At 42.4% G+C, this 13,844-nt stretch overlaps 1 protein-coding gene across 2 annotated transcripts in view; it reads left to right on the top strand.

Annotated features, from left to right (window-relative positions):
- The window catches only part of TBCD (tubulin folding cofactor D), a 382,417-nt gene that overhangs the window by 41,401 nt on the left and 327,172 nt on the right, over positions 1 to 13,844 (top strand). For both annotated transcript variants that reach the window (XM_053960716.1, XM_053960715.1), the window contains exon 15: positions 5,779 to 5,935. In XM_053960716.1, coding sequence (XP_053816691.1) covers positions 5,779 to 5,935 — 157 coding nt within the window. The remainder of the gene's footprint in view (positions 1 to 5,778; positions 5,936 to 13,844) is intronic.

The following is a 13,844-nucleotide window of genomic DNA, read 5'->3' as shown; positions in this document are numbered from 1 at the left end:
TATAACTAGATATACTTTAAAAAACACCCAAAGTCTCCTTTGTGTAGAAAAACTCTACACACAGTGGACAAAAGAGGCATTTTTGCTTGTCCAATCTCATGGGCCATTCATGAAAAAAAAACAAAAAACAAACCAAAAGTGAACCCAGTACTACTTTCCAGTGCATTTTAGGAGGAGGTTTAACTGAGACCAGGATTTGAATAGTCTTATGGAAATGCATTATGTAGCTTCTTAAACTTGTTTACATTCACTATTTTTAAGGATTACCTTCTGTGTTTCATATTCCAGAGTAATAAGTTGTTTGTTACGGATTTGCAGCAGGCAGGGGTTGGAGGAGAGGGAGGATGCATCAAAAAGTCAGACTTCTGCACTGGCTGTTGGTTTGTTCTGTAGTGGTGGTTAATTGTGAGGCTTTTGGCAAAATTCCAGGTGCTTTTCATCAGAGATACAGGAAGACCTGGGAAAAAAAAAAAAAAAAAAAAAAAAGATCTACCTGTCTTAGGTGGACTCTTCAGAACACCCAAACCTGAAAGGCTGGTTGTGGAGGAATTCCTTCTCTCTAACACCCAGGTGAACTTTAAAAGTGATGCATGGTCTTGAAAAGAGCCTTTTAAAAATTTATAATGCCTATGTCACCGTAATAGTTTTCAAATTAGCAAGGAAGCATTATAAATAGTGCAGATTTATTTTTTTTTCAGTAGCCAGCAGGTATGAGCAGGAAGAAATGCAGTGTCTGGAGCTGCAGCAGGAAAGGTTCCTCCCCCAGCACCACTGGGAGATGGGGTAAACACTGAGCAGGGAATAAATGACAATGAATGGCTTCTGGCTTTTTCACCATGGGGTTTATCTCAGTATTGCACAACTTTAGCCTTAAGGCTGGGCTTTCTTGGGCGATATTTCTTTTCTGACACACAGTTTGAGTTTATGACAAACAGTTATGAGTTTACAGAATTTTTATACTCCTTTAGAGTAAGTAATTCATTTGCTCAGTAGGAATTCTCCACAAGCCTGTTCCTTCATGTCTTTAACTGCAGCTTGCTGTTGGTTCAGTCAAGACAGAGCTCTGTCAGCTGTACCCCTGTGAGAAGAAGGTCTCTGGTCTGGCCTTGGCTGTCAGTGGGTAGGAGAGTCCCCAAAACACGGAGTGCTCTGTGTTTCAGAGCTGTCCTGGGTCAGCTGCTGCTCTGGGTGCAAGCCAGGCAGGGGGCTTTGAGCTTTGAGGGCTGTGTTACATAAGGATGCTGGGATGGATTGGCTGGAATCCAGATCTGTCTGCTTCCTGCTTGGCCACACTGCAGAGCCCACACTCCTGTCAGCACCAGGGCGCTGGTGCAAGGCTGCCTTTAGCCCACGGCACAGGGGCCTGGCAGCCAGAGCCAGTGTCCAGCTCCTCAGCACTGCATTTAAAAACCATGACTGGTGTCAAACAGTCTGTGGGGCAACATCCACTCCCTTCTCTCAGTCTGACAGGCAGCCTTTGCATTCCATGCTTTCCACCCTGAGCAGCCAGGCAGACAACAACCTCCTGTGCTGCCCTGCCCTGATTCATCCCTGGAGCAGGTCTGTCCTGTGGGCTGAGATAGCTCCATGGAAAAACCACCACGTGACCGTATAATTAAAGACTCCCTTAATTCATTCCATAGGGAGAGGCTGCAGGGAGGCTGCAGGCAGACAGAGCAGCCCTTCACAGTCACGGGGCACGTGGTGCTGGGTCTGTGCAGGTGCCTCTGCCCAGCCGTGGCTGGGCTCAGTGCTGGGGCCACCAGGAGCTTCAGAGACTTCAGCTGCTCGTTCCTCACATCCCTCCTGGGCCCGCAGCACCTCTGCTCTCTTCCTCCTTCCCTGGCAAACTCCTAATGAGGTCAGCCCCGGGGGCAGGAATGGCAGAGGAGAGGTCACCTGTGGGTGGATTTTAGGCGCTTGCCCTTGGGGATGGGATGTCAGAGCATCATCTCACAGGAACACAGAGAACTTTGCACAGCCAAAACAGCACACACATTTTCTGATCCCCACTGGAGGCTTTATCCTCTCCACGAAAGAGGATTCTGGACATTCTGGAGTCAACAACTTCAAGAGTAAATTCTGGAGTCAGCAACTTATATAGAAAATGAGAACAATTCAGAGATGATTCACAGAATTTTTAAACAAGTATTTATTCCTGGGAATGGGCCTAACCTGAACTTTCTGGTGTTGGCATGCAGTGAATTGATCCAGTAAATATTAGTACGAGAGCCCTAATGAAGTTCCAATTAGGAGCTGCCTCTTTCCACAGGTGCCATGTAGGAATGAATGGTCTCAAACCTGATTTTCTGTACATGGGGGAGCCAGAATTGTGGTTTTAGAAAATGAGAACAATTCAGAGACGATTTGCAGAATTTTTAAACAAGTATTTATTCCTGGGAACGGGCCTAACCTGAACTTTCTGGTGTTTGCATCCATTAAATTGATCCAGTAAATATTAGTACGAGAGCCCTAACGAAGTTCCAATTAGGAGCTGCCTCTTTCCACAGGTGCCATGTAGGAGTGAGTGGTCTCAAACCTGATTTTCTGTACGTGGGGGAGCCAGAGTTGTGTTTTTAGGAACCAACACACTGCAGATGTCTGCACCAGTTGTTTTCACAGAATTCACAGAATCACTGGGTTGGAAGAGACCTTCAAGATCATCGAGTCCAACCCAGCCCCAGCACCTCAACTAAACCACCTCAACTTTTAAGCATGAGGCTGACAAAGAGGCTGAAGCTTCACTTCTGCACTGAGTTGGTTTTCATTGAAGGAAAAATGGAAGAACAAAATTGCTATTCTTTGTGTTGAGTATGTAAGTTTCAGCTTCATCATTCATTAATTGTAGAGTCTGTAGCTGCTCCTGCTGTGACATTGTGCACAATGCACCCTCCAGGAATAGCAAATGTCCACTTTGTAGTATTTTTTTCTTATATAATTCTAAAATAGAAGGATTTGCAATGTATTTTTTATGGATTGAAACAGCTTCTCTGCCTTAACAGTGCCTATAAAAACAAAATGCTTGTCTAAGATAACATTGACTTAATCTGTTTTAAGTTGCATATTTTAGTTTGAAACAAAATGTAGACAATTCTTATTGAATCCCAGATGCAATGAAAATTTGTTTTAAATTAAATAAGGTCGACTTGATATTTTGCAATTTTCTTGTGGGGACAAGGCCTAGGGCTGAGGAACAGGTTCTTGTTTGTTTGACTGCTGTATTTGTATATTTTATATGATAAACATTCCACTAAATAAAAAAAATCAATTTACTGTGTGGAGTTAAACTGACAAAGAGCAGTGGATGGCACGGGTTATAGTTGAGGTTGTTGTAAAGTATGTTTTTACAGGAGTAATGTAAAGAATCTTTCATTTAAACACATTAAACCTTTCAGTATCCAATGTCTTCCACAAGCTCCTTCACCAGACTTTGTCTCTCACTTACACTGAGCATCCCACTGTGTAAAATCCATGTTGAAAAGCAGAATATCTCTGCGACCTGTCTCCAGCATGAGGAAAAAAACCAACCCAAGCCTGTTGTTTGTAATGCCAGAAGTTGTTTCTTTATTTTCCAAGGCTTGAGCACAGGGCTGTGCTGCAACTGCAGCGACGCTCTTGGGCATGGCAGGGTGGGGTGGAGCAGGTGCTTATTGATACCTTCAGGCTACAGGTAAAGGTGCCTGTGTTTTCTTCAGCATTCACAGACCTGTACAGGTGCATTTTGTTTTAATAACCAGCTGGGGAGTGGGCACTGTTTATCCTCTGGTTTTCATGGCACACTTAAAAAAAAAAAAAAAAAAAAGTGAAAGAAAGGGGGACTTGTAAAATGAAAGCAAAAATTTTAAAGCTGAACCTGTAAAGTTAAAGAACAGTTCAGATCTTCTCCTTGCTGCATCTTCCAGCTTCCTAGTTTTCAATAAAAAAGGCAGGTTCAGAATTTCAAAAATCAAATCATTTTGTCTTCACCCTACCAAACTTAATTTTCTTCTGGAAGATTTTTTTTTTTCCCCCAAAGTTTTATTATTTTTAAATCTGTGATTTTTTGGGTAAAGTGATTTTAGGTTAAGATTTGACATGGTTTTTGAGGAACTCTAGAGCAAGAAATTAAGTTAAACCTGGAATTTTGGGTAGTGTTTCTTTTTGGGTTTTTATAACTCTTAAAAGCCAAAAAGAAATGTAATGCTGGACCAGCTTTTTTGAACATGCACACACTTGAGTCAGGAGCAGTTTTTATTCAGCATTTCAACCAGTATAGCACAAAACTTGACCAGATGCCCCCTAGATCAGTATTTCTTTGATGTATTTGTGTTTCTAATTACCAGTGCTGCACACTTCACCTTGTTTCCCCTGTTAGTCCCACCTCCCCAGTGCCCACTGTTGTTTCCTTCCTTTTCTGTGTCTCCAGACTTTGCAGTCTCACAGAGCAGTGCTGTGAGTCCCAGATGGAGGAAAAGGAACCAGAGAGGTGTGAGAGCTCGAGGTGCCCTGGCCAGCAGACCCTGGAGGGTCTGTCCCTGTCCCTGACAAACCACTTGGGGCTGTGCCCAGCATTTGGGACATTAAACTGCAAAAATACATTTTTTCTTCCACAGACACAATCCAAATGTGAGGAGCTGCTGGAGGGGTCTCCTTCCCCCTTTTCCTTCCCTGCCCAGGGGTGGGAGTGTGCTTGCAGCTGTCAGAAGGAGCTGGAGTGGTCGCTTGCACTGAGGAAAACGTGCTGCAGCTTTGCAAAATTGCCTTTGGCGCCTGCTTGAGTGTTCCTGTAGAACCAGCAAATTCCATTTTTCTCATCAGTTGATGCAGCAATTTTCAAAACAAGCTAGGCAGCATTTTTAAATACTTTCATTGCAGTTTCTTCAGGAACTGGGAAATGTCCAGCAATCCATCCATCCATCTCTGCTGTATCGTTGTTCCAGAATGGGAATTGCACTGTCTCCCTTGTAGTGTTTATGCTCCTGTTAGCCAAATCTCACCCACCTCTGTATCTGCTACGTAATTTTCTTTAGCAGCTTAAAGTGAATTTAAACAGCCTTTTAACACTTCACTGCTCCAGTCATGGCATCTGTCTTTTTGTTTAAAGTAGAAGTACAGAGTGATAAACAGCACATGGAAGTTTTAATTATTTTGTGATTATATCCACTCAAGGATATCCAGGCACAGATTGCTAATTAAATACAGCTCAGTGATCCCATTTCTTGTTAATGGGATCACCTTTTGTGACAAGTATTTTCTAAGGAAAAATGATGCATTTGGTAAATTTGATACAAGAAAGAAAACTGAAAGTGAAGTTGGTTTTTTTTTTAGAGGTTGTTGTTTCTGCAGACATTAGTCATTTAATAAAGTTGTGCCATCTAGAGAGAGATGTATTCAGATTTGCTATCAGGGTGTGCAGATAAAAGCCCTCTGGGGAGCCCTGCATTCATATTTCTTGAACTGTGACAATGTGTTTCTAAAATGGTGCAAAAGAATTTTCCTTACAGGTTTTGGAAGCTCTTCTATCTGTGGGAAAATGTTATTGACTCCTGCATGTAGAGACTGGACAAGGGGAGATGGATTTAAACTAAAAGAGAATAGGTTTAGGTCAGATATCAGGAAGAAATTCTTCCCTGTGAGGGTGGTGAGACCTCTGGATCCCTGGAAGTGTCCAAGGCCAGCTTGGACAGGGCTTGGAGCCACCTGGGGCAGAGGAAGGTGTCCCTGCCCATGGTGGGGCCGGAACAAGATGGTCTTGAAGCTCCTAACTTGCTTTTTGTGGACTTTTTTGTGCTGTAACAGTGGTCCCTGTGATGCTGAGGGCGCTGACATACGATGAGAAGAGGGGGGCGTGCAGCGTGGGCTCCAACGTCCGGGACGCGGCGTGCTACGTGTGCTGGGCCTTCGCGCGCGCCTACGAGCCCGCCGAGCTCCTCCCCTTCATCAGCCACATCTCCAGGTGAGCTCTGGCACCAGCATGCTGGATTATGCTTTTTTCTGACCCAGAGGTGGGGTAACTGAGGGGTGTTGTAAAAACTTTCATTCCATTTTCAGTCTCATGTGAAGGGTGAGACAATCCAGGTGTTATAATTCACGCCATCACAATCAGAATCCAACTATTTCTTAATTACAACATACTATAAGTGTTTCTTAACCTATCAACTTTTACCACACTTCATGGGTCCTGATACAGTGCATCTTTCATAGTTCTATTTCTCCATATATACCTGTGTACATATCTATAATTATTTCTTAATTAAAATACACTTCAAGTGTTTCTTAACCTATCAACTTTTACCACACCATCTTATAATACCTTAATGCCAATCATCTAAAATTACTCTTCATGGGTCCTAATTCAGTGTATCTTTCATAGTTCTAGTTCTCTCTATATATCTGTGTATATATCATATTTCTTAATTACAGTACACTATAAGTGTTGCTTAACCTATCAACTTTTACCACACCATCCTATAAATACCTTAAAGCCAATCATCAAAAATTGCTCTTCATGGGTCCTAATACAGTGCATATTTCATAGTTCTATTTATTCATATATATCTGTGTATATATTTTCATAATATTTCTTAATTACAATACACTATAAGTGTTTCTTTGCCTGTCAGCTTTTGCCACACTATGCTGTAAATGCCTTAAAGCCAATCATCTAAAATTACCCCTCGTGGGTCCTACTACAGTGCATCTCTCATAGTTCTATTTCTCCATATATATCTATATCATATATATCATATATATATAGTCTTTTTTGCAAGGCCATCCTTGGCAACTTGTTTCTAGCTCCATTTCTCTCTCAGCCATGTCTGTCCTATTCCATGGCATTTCCAAGTCAGCATTTCTTATCTCAAGGTTTGCATACAGATGCAGACTGTGTGAGCCTTCTGTCAGGCTTTGAGGATTCTCTACAAATCCATTTCCCACACTTCCCCCTCTCTCTTGAACTGAGCTAGGAAACTGATACAGGTCATTTTTAAAGTTTATTAAAACTTAAGGTGTCTGCTAACACATATGTTGAATGGCTTAAAAGTAAAGAATTGTGTATGGGTGGGATGGTGGTGATATAATTATATCTATTTCCTTGTCATGTGGTGACTTCAATTTCCTCTGTTCACCTGTTTTTCAAAGGAAAATCCAAAGAAACTCACTGTAAGGTGGATAAGAGAAATCAGTGGAGGCTTTGCCAGGGTGTCATCTTTTGTCTGCTTGATCCACCTTCTGTGTGGGGAGATCAGTGACACCAGCTCAGGGAGTTTAAGAAGAGAAGTTTAAGTTTAAGAGAGAGAAGATTTGGAACCTTAGTTCAGTAGAGGCAGAAATAACAAACCATTCTAAAATGGAGGAGTTGCTTTATCGAGTCATAAAGGGCTGGAAATATTAGGAGAAAACTTAAGGAAGAGGTTATTTCTTACTTTTTCAGCTGTGTCTTGTTCCTAACAATCCAAGATTTGTGGGACTTCGTCCCATGAGTGTCGTGCAGAGAATAAAACATATTTTTATTGACCAGCTTACAGCTTGCAAGGTGAGCAGGTTAAGTCTAAAAGAATGAAGTGCACCTCAGCTCTACTTGTATACAAATTATAATTTTCCTTTTGAAGTGTTCCAATTCAAAGATTATTTTGAATAGAGGATAAAACCACTTCCAGTTTCTGAAAGGGGTAAGAACCTTACAGGGCAATACTGAATTCTTAGTAACACAGCTCTTTTGAATAGTGGGGGGTTTAGTATTACTAAGAAGATGTTGGAGTTAAAGTTAACAGATACATGAGAGAATTTTTCCTCTTTTGATGCCTTGTGGTTTTATAGAGCAGAGCAGAGTCCAGGATTTCACGTAGCAGTGAATGGAAGTGCCTGGTGTAGTTCTCTTTCAATCCGTGGTTTCTGTTTCAAAAGACTTTCAAAAGTAAAATCTTTAAGAGATTTCCAAATCCGTGCTACTGCAAGGGTGGACTAGAACTTGCTGCAACTTTTCATGGAATACTGTTGCTATTTTTGCAGATACAAACTGGTTTTACCTTTTTTCTTCTGTCTCGTGTTCTCCCTCCTCCTTGTCTGTGGGATTCTCTCTTTGTTGTTTGGTCTTTTTGTTGGCCACACAACTGGCTGACATTTTGAGGTTTCTTAATGGGTGACCTGCACTGCAAACACACAGGTGGCTTCTTACAGTTTCTTGGCACACTTTTAGTACAGCCACTGACAGCAGCTTTGTCTCCATCAGAAGGGTTTTGATCAATGATCATTTAGTATTAAAAAAAAAAAAAATAGAAGTTTGGACTATCTGTGGTCCTGGATATCTGATTTAATTTTTAAGGACTTCCTTGCTTCTAGATTGCTGACAAAACTATTTCAATCTCATCCAAAAAACCTACTTTGCCCACACAGGGCCTAGTGAGCTCAGCAGGTCCCCAAAGAGTATGTGACTATTTCTTTCTTCTTTAAAAACAGTTTTTAAAGTTCTTTGAGACAGTCTGTAAATGAATCCATTTTTATTCCTGGACACAGTGTCCTGGCTGGTCTCTGCTGTTTTCACCCCTGTAGCTTCACTTTTCAGTGCTGGTCCTTCAATGCAGGCTCACCCAGCAGGTCTCTGTCCTGTGGTACTTGCTCCTGGTGTTTTTTGAAACCTCAATAAAACCTAATGTCTAAGAACCTCCTGTCCATCTTCTTAAGGCCAAGCACCATTTTCCTTCTATTTTCTATTCTATTTTTTTTTCCTATTTCTATTCTATTTTCTTCCATTTTCTTACATAGAGAGCAGACAAGAAATGCTGAGACCTTTTAGCCTTGTTTCTCTCATAAAGTGTTTCATGGTGTTTTGATGATGTTTCATCTACACTGGCATAGATTGTAAAGGAGAGGAGCCTGGTAACTCTAAGCTGTGCTAGGATGTGATGCCATCCCCTGTTTTGGGATAACTTTTGGAAAGAGAAGGTGAAACTCCAGGATAGCCCTGCTTCACTTTGGCATGCTAGCAACAGTGACATTTGCCACAGTAAGTTATTAATGAGATATTTTATTTTGAAGGGTCATATTTAATTCACTTCTGGCTGAGTTCAAGGTAAACTATCTGTAGTATGAAATTCTTAACTGAGAGTACCTGAAGATGTATTTGCACAGTGAAATAATCCCATGATATTGTATTATTGTAAATATTGTATTTTGATTGCTATTGTAAATACAATCTTGTGTTCCTATTTTTAATCCAACCAGCACTAATGGTAGCAGTGAAGGCACACTGTCACCTGTGACCAGAGTGGTAACAAAGGTTCTAGCAGGGTGGCAACAGCTCTACAGAGTTACATTTATGTTCCCACTGCCTGCAAATCTTTAGTCTTGGTATGGCCAGACTTGTCCTGAGGTCTGGTTCAAATCTGGTAATTTTTCTAGATTTGGTCAGCAGCTTGATGAAAATAAAAGCTCTGCTTCCATCCTCTGAGTTGAAAAACTAAAGGTTTCTTTTAAGGTCGGGCAACCTTGTTGCTTGTAGAAACTTAAGGAAACCAAATTGTTAGTGTTCAAGCCTTCCCTTTATCAGAATCCTGATCTGTTCTGTTTATCAGAACTTTTCTTCTGCTCATGATGCTTTGAGCAATAGATTTCATATTTCATTTACTCCTTTCCCCCTGCCTTGCTGCAGTGTTGGTCTCCATAGGCTTGATGCAGGTTTACCCTTGTGATTTTTCAGGGTTTGTGGTATTTAGCTTTATGGTCACAAAGCTGTTGGTGGGACCTCTGGAGCAGATGTTTGTACCAGGAGGTTGTGTTTCTGAAGAAGGTTGTGCCCTTCAGCTTCCAGCCTCTTCTGGAAACAAATTATTTTCTCTTCAGGAGAAAATATTTGAGATCCCTCTGCCTGTGGTAGTAAAACCAATGAGCTGTGCCACCTATGACAATTTCAGTTTTTGGGAATAAATTGGTGGGATGGAGAGAAATGCAAGGTGGAAGCTGAAAATTGCTAATGAACAGCTGTAAGGTGTTGTGGTTTGTAATATCTTAGTTTTCCAACAAAGCTGCAAGGTATTTTAGCAAGTATTAATGCTACACTGGGCTTTACTTAAAAACCTTTGTAGTTATAGTGGCCATTCCATTTCTAAATCAAGTCTTGAAGGTAGAATTGCCACTGCAAAGAGAAATGGTGAAAACAAAAATTCAAATAAAGTATGACACACAGTTTCACCTATTGTGTCAGCAAGCTGATAATTACATACGGCTTTTTTTTAAATCTAGCCTTAGGTGTGTCACTGTTTTACTTAAAGAAGAGTCATACTTCTAGCCACAAGCAAATTGTTGCTACCCTTCAAAAATGCAACACTCAGCATCGTGAAACAAAATGCATAATATCCATTGTGAGCTGAATTACACAGCAAAAACGTCTGCCTGGATAAGAATACACACTGTTAGAGAAAAATAGTAAACACCTTCCAAAACTGTGATGAGGGATTGCAGTCCTGAACTGCTGGCTTTGCTTAGTGCTGGGAATTGCACAAGGTTTATCCTGCACTGTGTTCAGCTGCTGGGAGCACATGGGACCCACTTAGGTACCAAAACACATGAACTGGGTCCTGCCCTACATGCCCTTAACAGCAGTTATTGATTAAAGCAGAAGGTGATTTGCAGGGGATTCTTTCTTCCCTTTTCTTGTATAATTTTGTAATTGAAAGACACAGTTTTTTCAGCAGTCAAGGAACATAAATATTTCACTTTGGACCAGTGAAAAATCACTTTAAACTGCATGAAGTCAGATTGTTTTTTTAGTAAAATTTCAGACAGCTCTTTAAAATAAATCCTTCTCTCCATATTCACTGTCAGCTGATTCTTCTCTGTTTCTTTGTGAATGTTCTCTTCAGTGATGAAATTGGCAGAATACTGAAGTTGTAAACTCAGATTGCTGTAGATCATAGATCAGCCCTTCTCCTTCCTGACCTTGCCACTCTTTTAAGAAAAAAACAAAAAGAAAAAAAATATAGAGAACACTTATTGGAAATACATGCCTGAGAGTATTTCTAATAGCACTTGTGTTTTTCCATGTCATCTTTTTTTCCCAATCCATATTTCAACAATATACACTTGCTCATCTGCTTAATGGTTTGTTAAAGTCTAGTTGAACTGGTTTCTAAAACCTTGCCTCATCTATTCAAATGACAGGACCACAGAAAGACAATTTTTGGCAGTGTAGATGAAACTTCACTTCTTTTGCAGGACCGTGTTGCTCTTTTTTTGAGATGCACACACTAAAGTTGCTGTTCAAGCATATCATTATAAAAGCACTACTTGACTGAGCTTTGTTTCTCTCCCAGTTTCTACATGCAGCCTCTCTTTTTAAGCTTACCTGTGAGGAAAGTGAAACAGAATTTAATGACTTGGAAATGTTGGTAATTTGATTCCTGCCCCCTTGGGTGTGGAAGTTGCTGTCTGTAAAGTGGCAGGTGCACAGCAAGGAGCTGAACTGTTTTGTTTAAAACCTAAACAAAAAATAAAAAGGAAAACATGCTTGCACTCTGTGATACAATTAGAGTGATTAAATGGTTGCTGGCTCTCCGAACTGTGTGGAGCTGTGCAGGATGCAGGTTCCTTTGCCTGTCGTGGCTGCTGTGGGGTGGCAGGAGCTGGGATCTGTTGGGATCTGGGATCTGTTGAGAACTTGTGAGAAATGGATTTGTAAAGAATTCTCAAAACCTGATAGAAAGCTCACACAGCCTTGTACATCTGTGTGCAAAACACTGAGATAAAGTGTGCTGATTTAAGAAGGCCATGGAATAGAATAGACATTGTTGAGAGAGAGATTGAACCAGAAACAAGTTTCAACAAGTTTCAAAATATGACCTTGCAAAAAGACCAGATATTTTAGAGAATTAGGCTGGTGGAGGGGGGTCAGGAGCTGGGATCTGTTGGGAGCTGGGATCTGTCTCCATGCAGCAGAGGAGGCTGTGGGTGCAGGGCACCAGGGCAGGCAGCCTTGGCTTCCCCAGGGTGCTGCTGGCTTTGGGAGGGGGGAGCAGGCAGGTGTGGCTCAGGATGGATGATGGAGCTTGCTCCAGGGCAGGATTGTCCTGCAGAGCTGGGGAAATCTGAAGCATTGCTTTGAGCTATGTCTTGTACTGTGATGAAATATGGGGAATGGCTTTCTGCTGTTACATTCCTGCAGAGGAGAGCTGGGTGCTGAAGGCACTTGGGGAAAGGGACCTCTGTATCACAGACCCTCTCCTTTCCCCTTTCTTGTCCCCTGTCCTCTTTCTTCTTCTTTTCACAGGATTTGTAACTCCTGTTCTAAGCATTTTTCTTGTTGCTCTTTTCCACATGTGTATTTCTTACACTTTGACCATTTTACTTCACATTTTTGGATTGGAATAACTCACTGAACAGCATAGGAGGGTGGGTGGTGAACAGGATGTGTGAGAGCTCTGTGTGAGCTGGGTTAGAGGGACTGCAAAAGTAGCAGTGTGGAAATGGGAATGGTCACAGCATTTCTCCTTCTCCTAGATAAACAGGAGGAATTAAATCTGAGTCATGTGCAGTGTGGCTGGAGCAGGCCCTTGTGCTTGCTCCTTCCACTGTGTGGCTCCTGCAGTGGTGTAGCACAGCTCCATGGGGTGAAGGGAACAGGGGAACTGCTCTGGTCTCAAACATTAAAAAAACCCCTAAACGTGTTTCATCACCCAGCTCCCTGTGCAGCTCTCCCAGGTGGGCACTGCATGACTGCAGAGGTGCAAAAGGGCTGTTTGCAGCAGCAGTGCTCAACAGACCCAAGTCTCACCTCCTTTTCTTGCTTGGATTGTTCAAACCCACTTTGCTTGTGGTGGCTCTTGTGCCTTTCCCTTTCCTAGTGTACAGCAGGGAGGAGAGTTTGCTGTCCTGTTACCACTTCACCCTTTTTAAAGCTCAGGAAGGAAATTTTGGTTTTGCACCAAATAGGCAAGAGGTTTGAGAGTTTATTTTTCTCCTCCCACAGCTTCAGGGTGGCACAGTGGGATTGATGGTAGCAGATTCCCAGGGGATAGCAGTAGGATCAGCTTCTTGTGGCTAGTGGAGACGGGAAGTGCCTGCTGCAGGTGGTAGAGGGAATTCAGGTTTATTGCCTGGTACACCTGGTGCTTGTGCTTGTTTCTGTGTTCTGATGTCTCTCACCTGGCCCACCTCTGCTCCCTGGTTCTTCCCACCTTGTCAGGGAAGGGAACGAGGTCCACATGGGCTGGGGAGTGCCCACTGACATACTTGGAGTGCTTCTAACTTTCCCTGAAGCCAGTTAGGTGAGTCCTTGGGAGGAGGGGATAATGAGGAAAGGAAGAATTATTAGTTGACTGATAAAATTGCAACTTATTAAAGTCTGTGTTTATTGTACACTTAATTGCTGTCGTGTATGCAGGCTCCATATCCCTCAAGGAGCCAGGAAAGGTGTTCCATGGGGACTGGAGAGTTTAAAGGAGCCAGGAAAGGTGTTCCATGGGGACTGGAGAGTTTAAAGGAGCCAGGAAAGGTGTTCCATGGGGACTGGAGAGTTTAAAGGAGTCAGGAAAGGTGTTCCATGGGGACTGGAGGGTGTACAGGAGCCAGGAAAGGTGTTCCATGGGGACTGGAGGGTGCAGAGGAGCCAGGAAAGGTGTTCCATAGGACTGGGGGCTGTAAAGGAGTCAGGAAAGGTGTTCCATGGGGACTGGAGGGTGCACAGGAGCCAGGAAAGGTGTTCCATGGGGACTGGAGGGTGCAAAGCCATCCTCTGCTCCTCCTGGCAGCAGGCAGGTGTGGTGCACTTGGGGCAAGTCAAGACATGATCCTTTGAGTAGCTTAAAAAAATATCCCACTTGGTTTGACATCAACAGTTTCTTTCTGTTAGGAAATCCTGGTGCAGTATCACA

The sequence above is a fragment of the Vidua chalybeata genome, chromosome 19 (assembly GCF_026979565.1).
Source record: "Vidua chalybeata isolate OUT-0048 chromosome 19, bVidCha1 merged haplotype, whole genome shotgun sequence".
Taxonomy (NCBI): Eukaryota; Metazoa; Chordata; class Aves; order Passeriformes; family Viduidae; genus Vidua; species Vidua chalybeata.
This window is presented reverse-complemented; position numbering and strand designations above follow the sequence as displayed.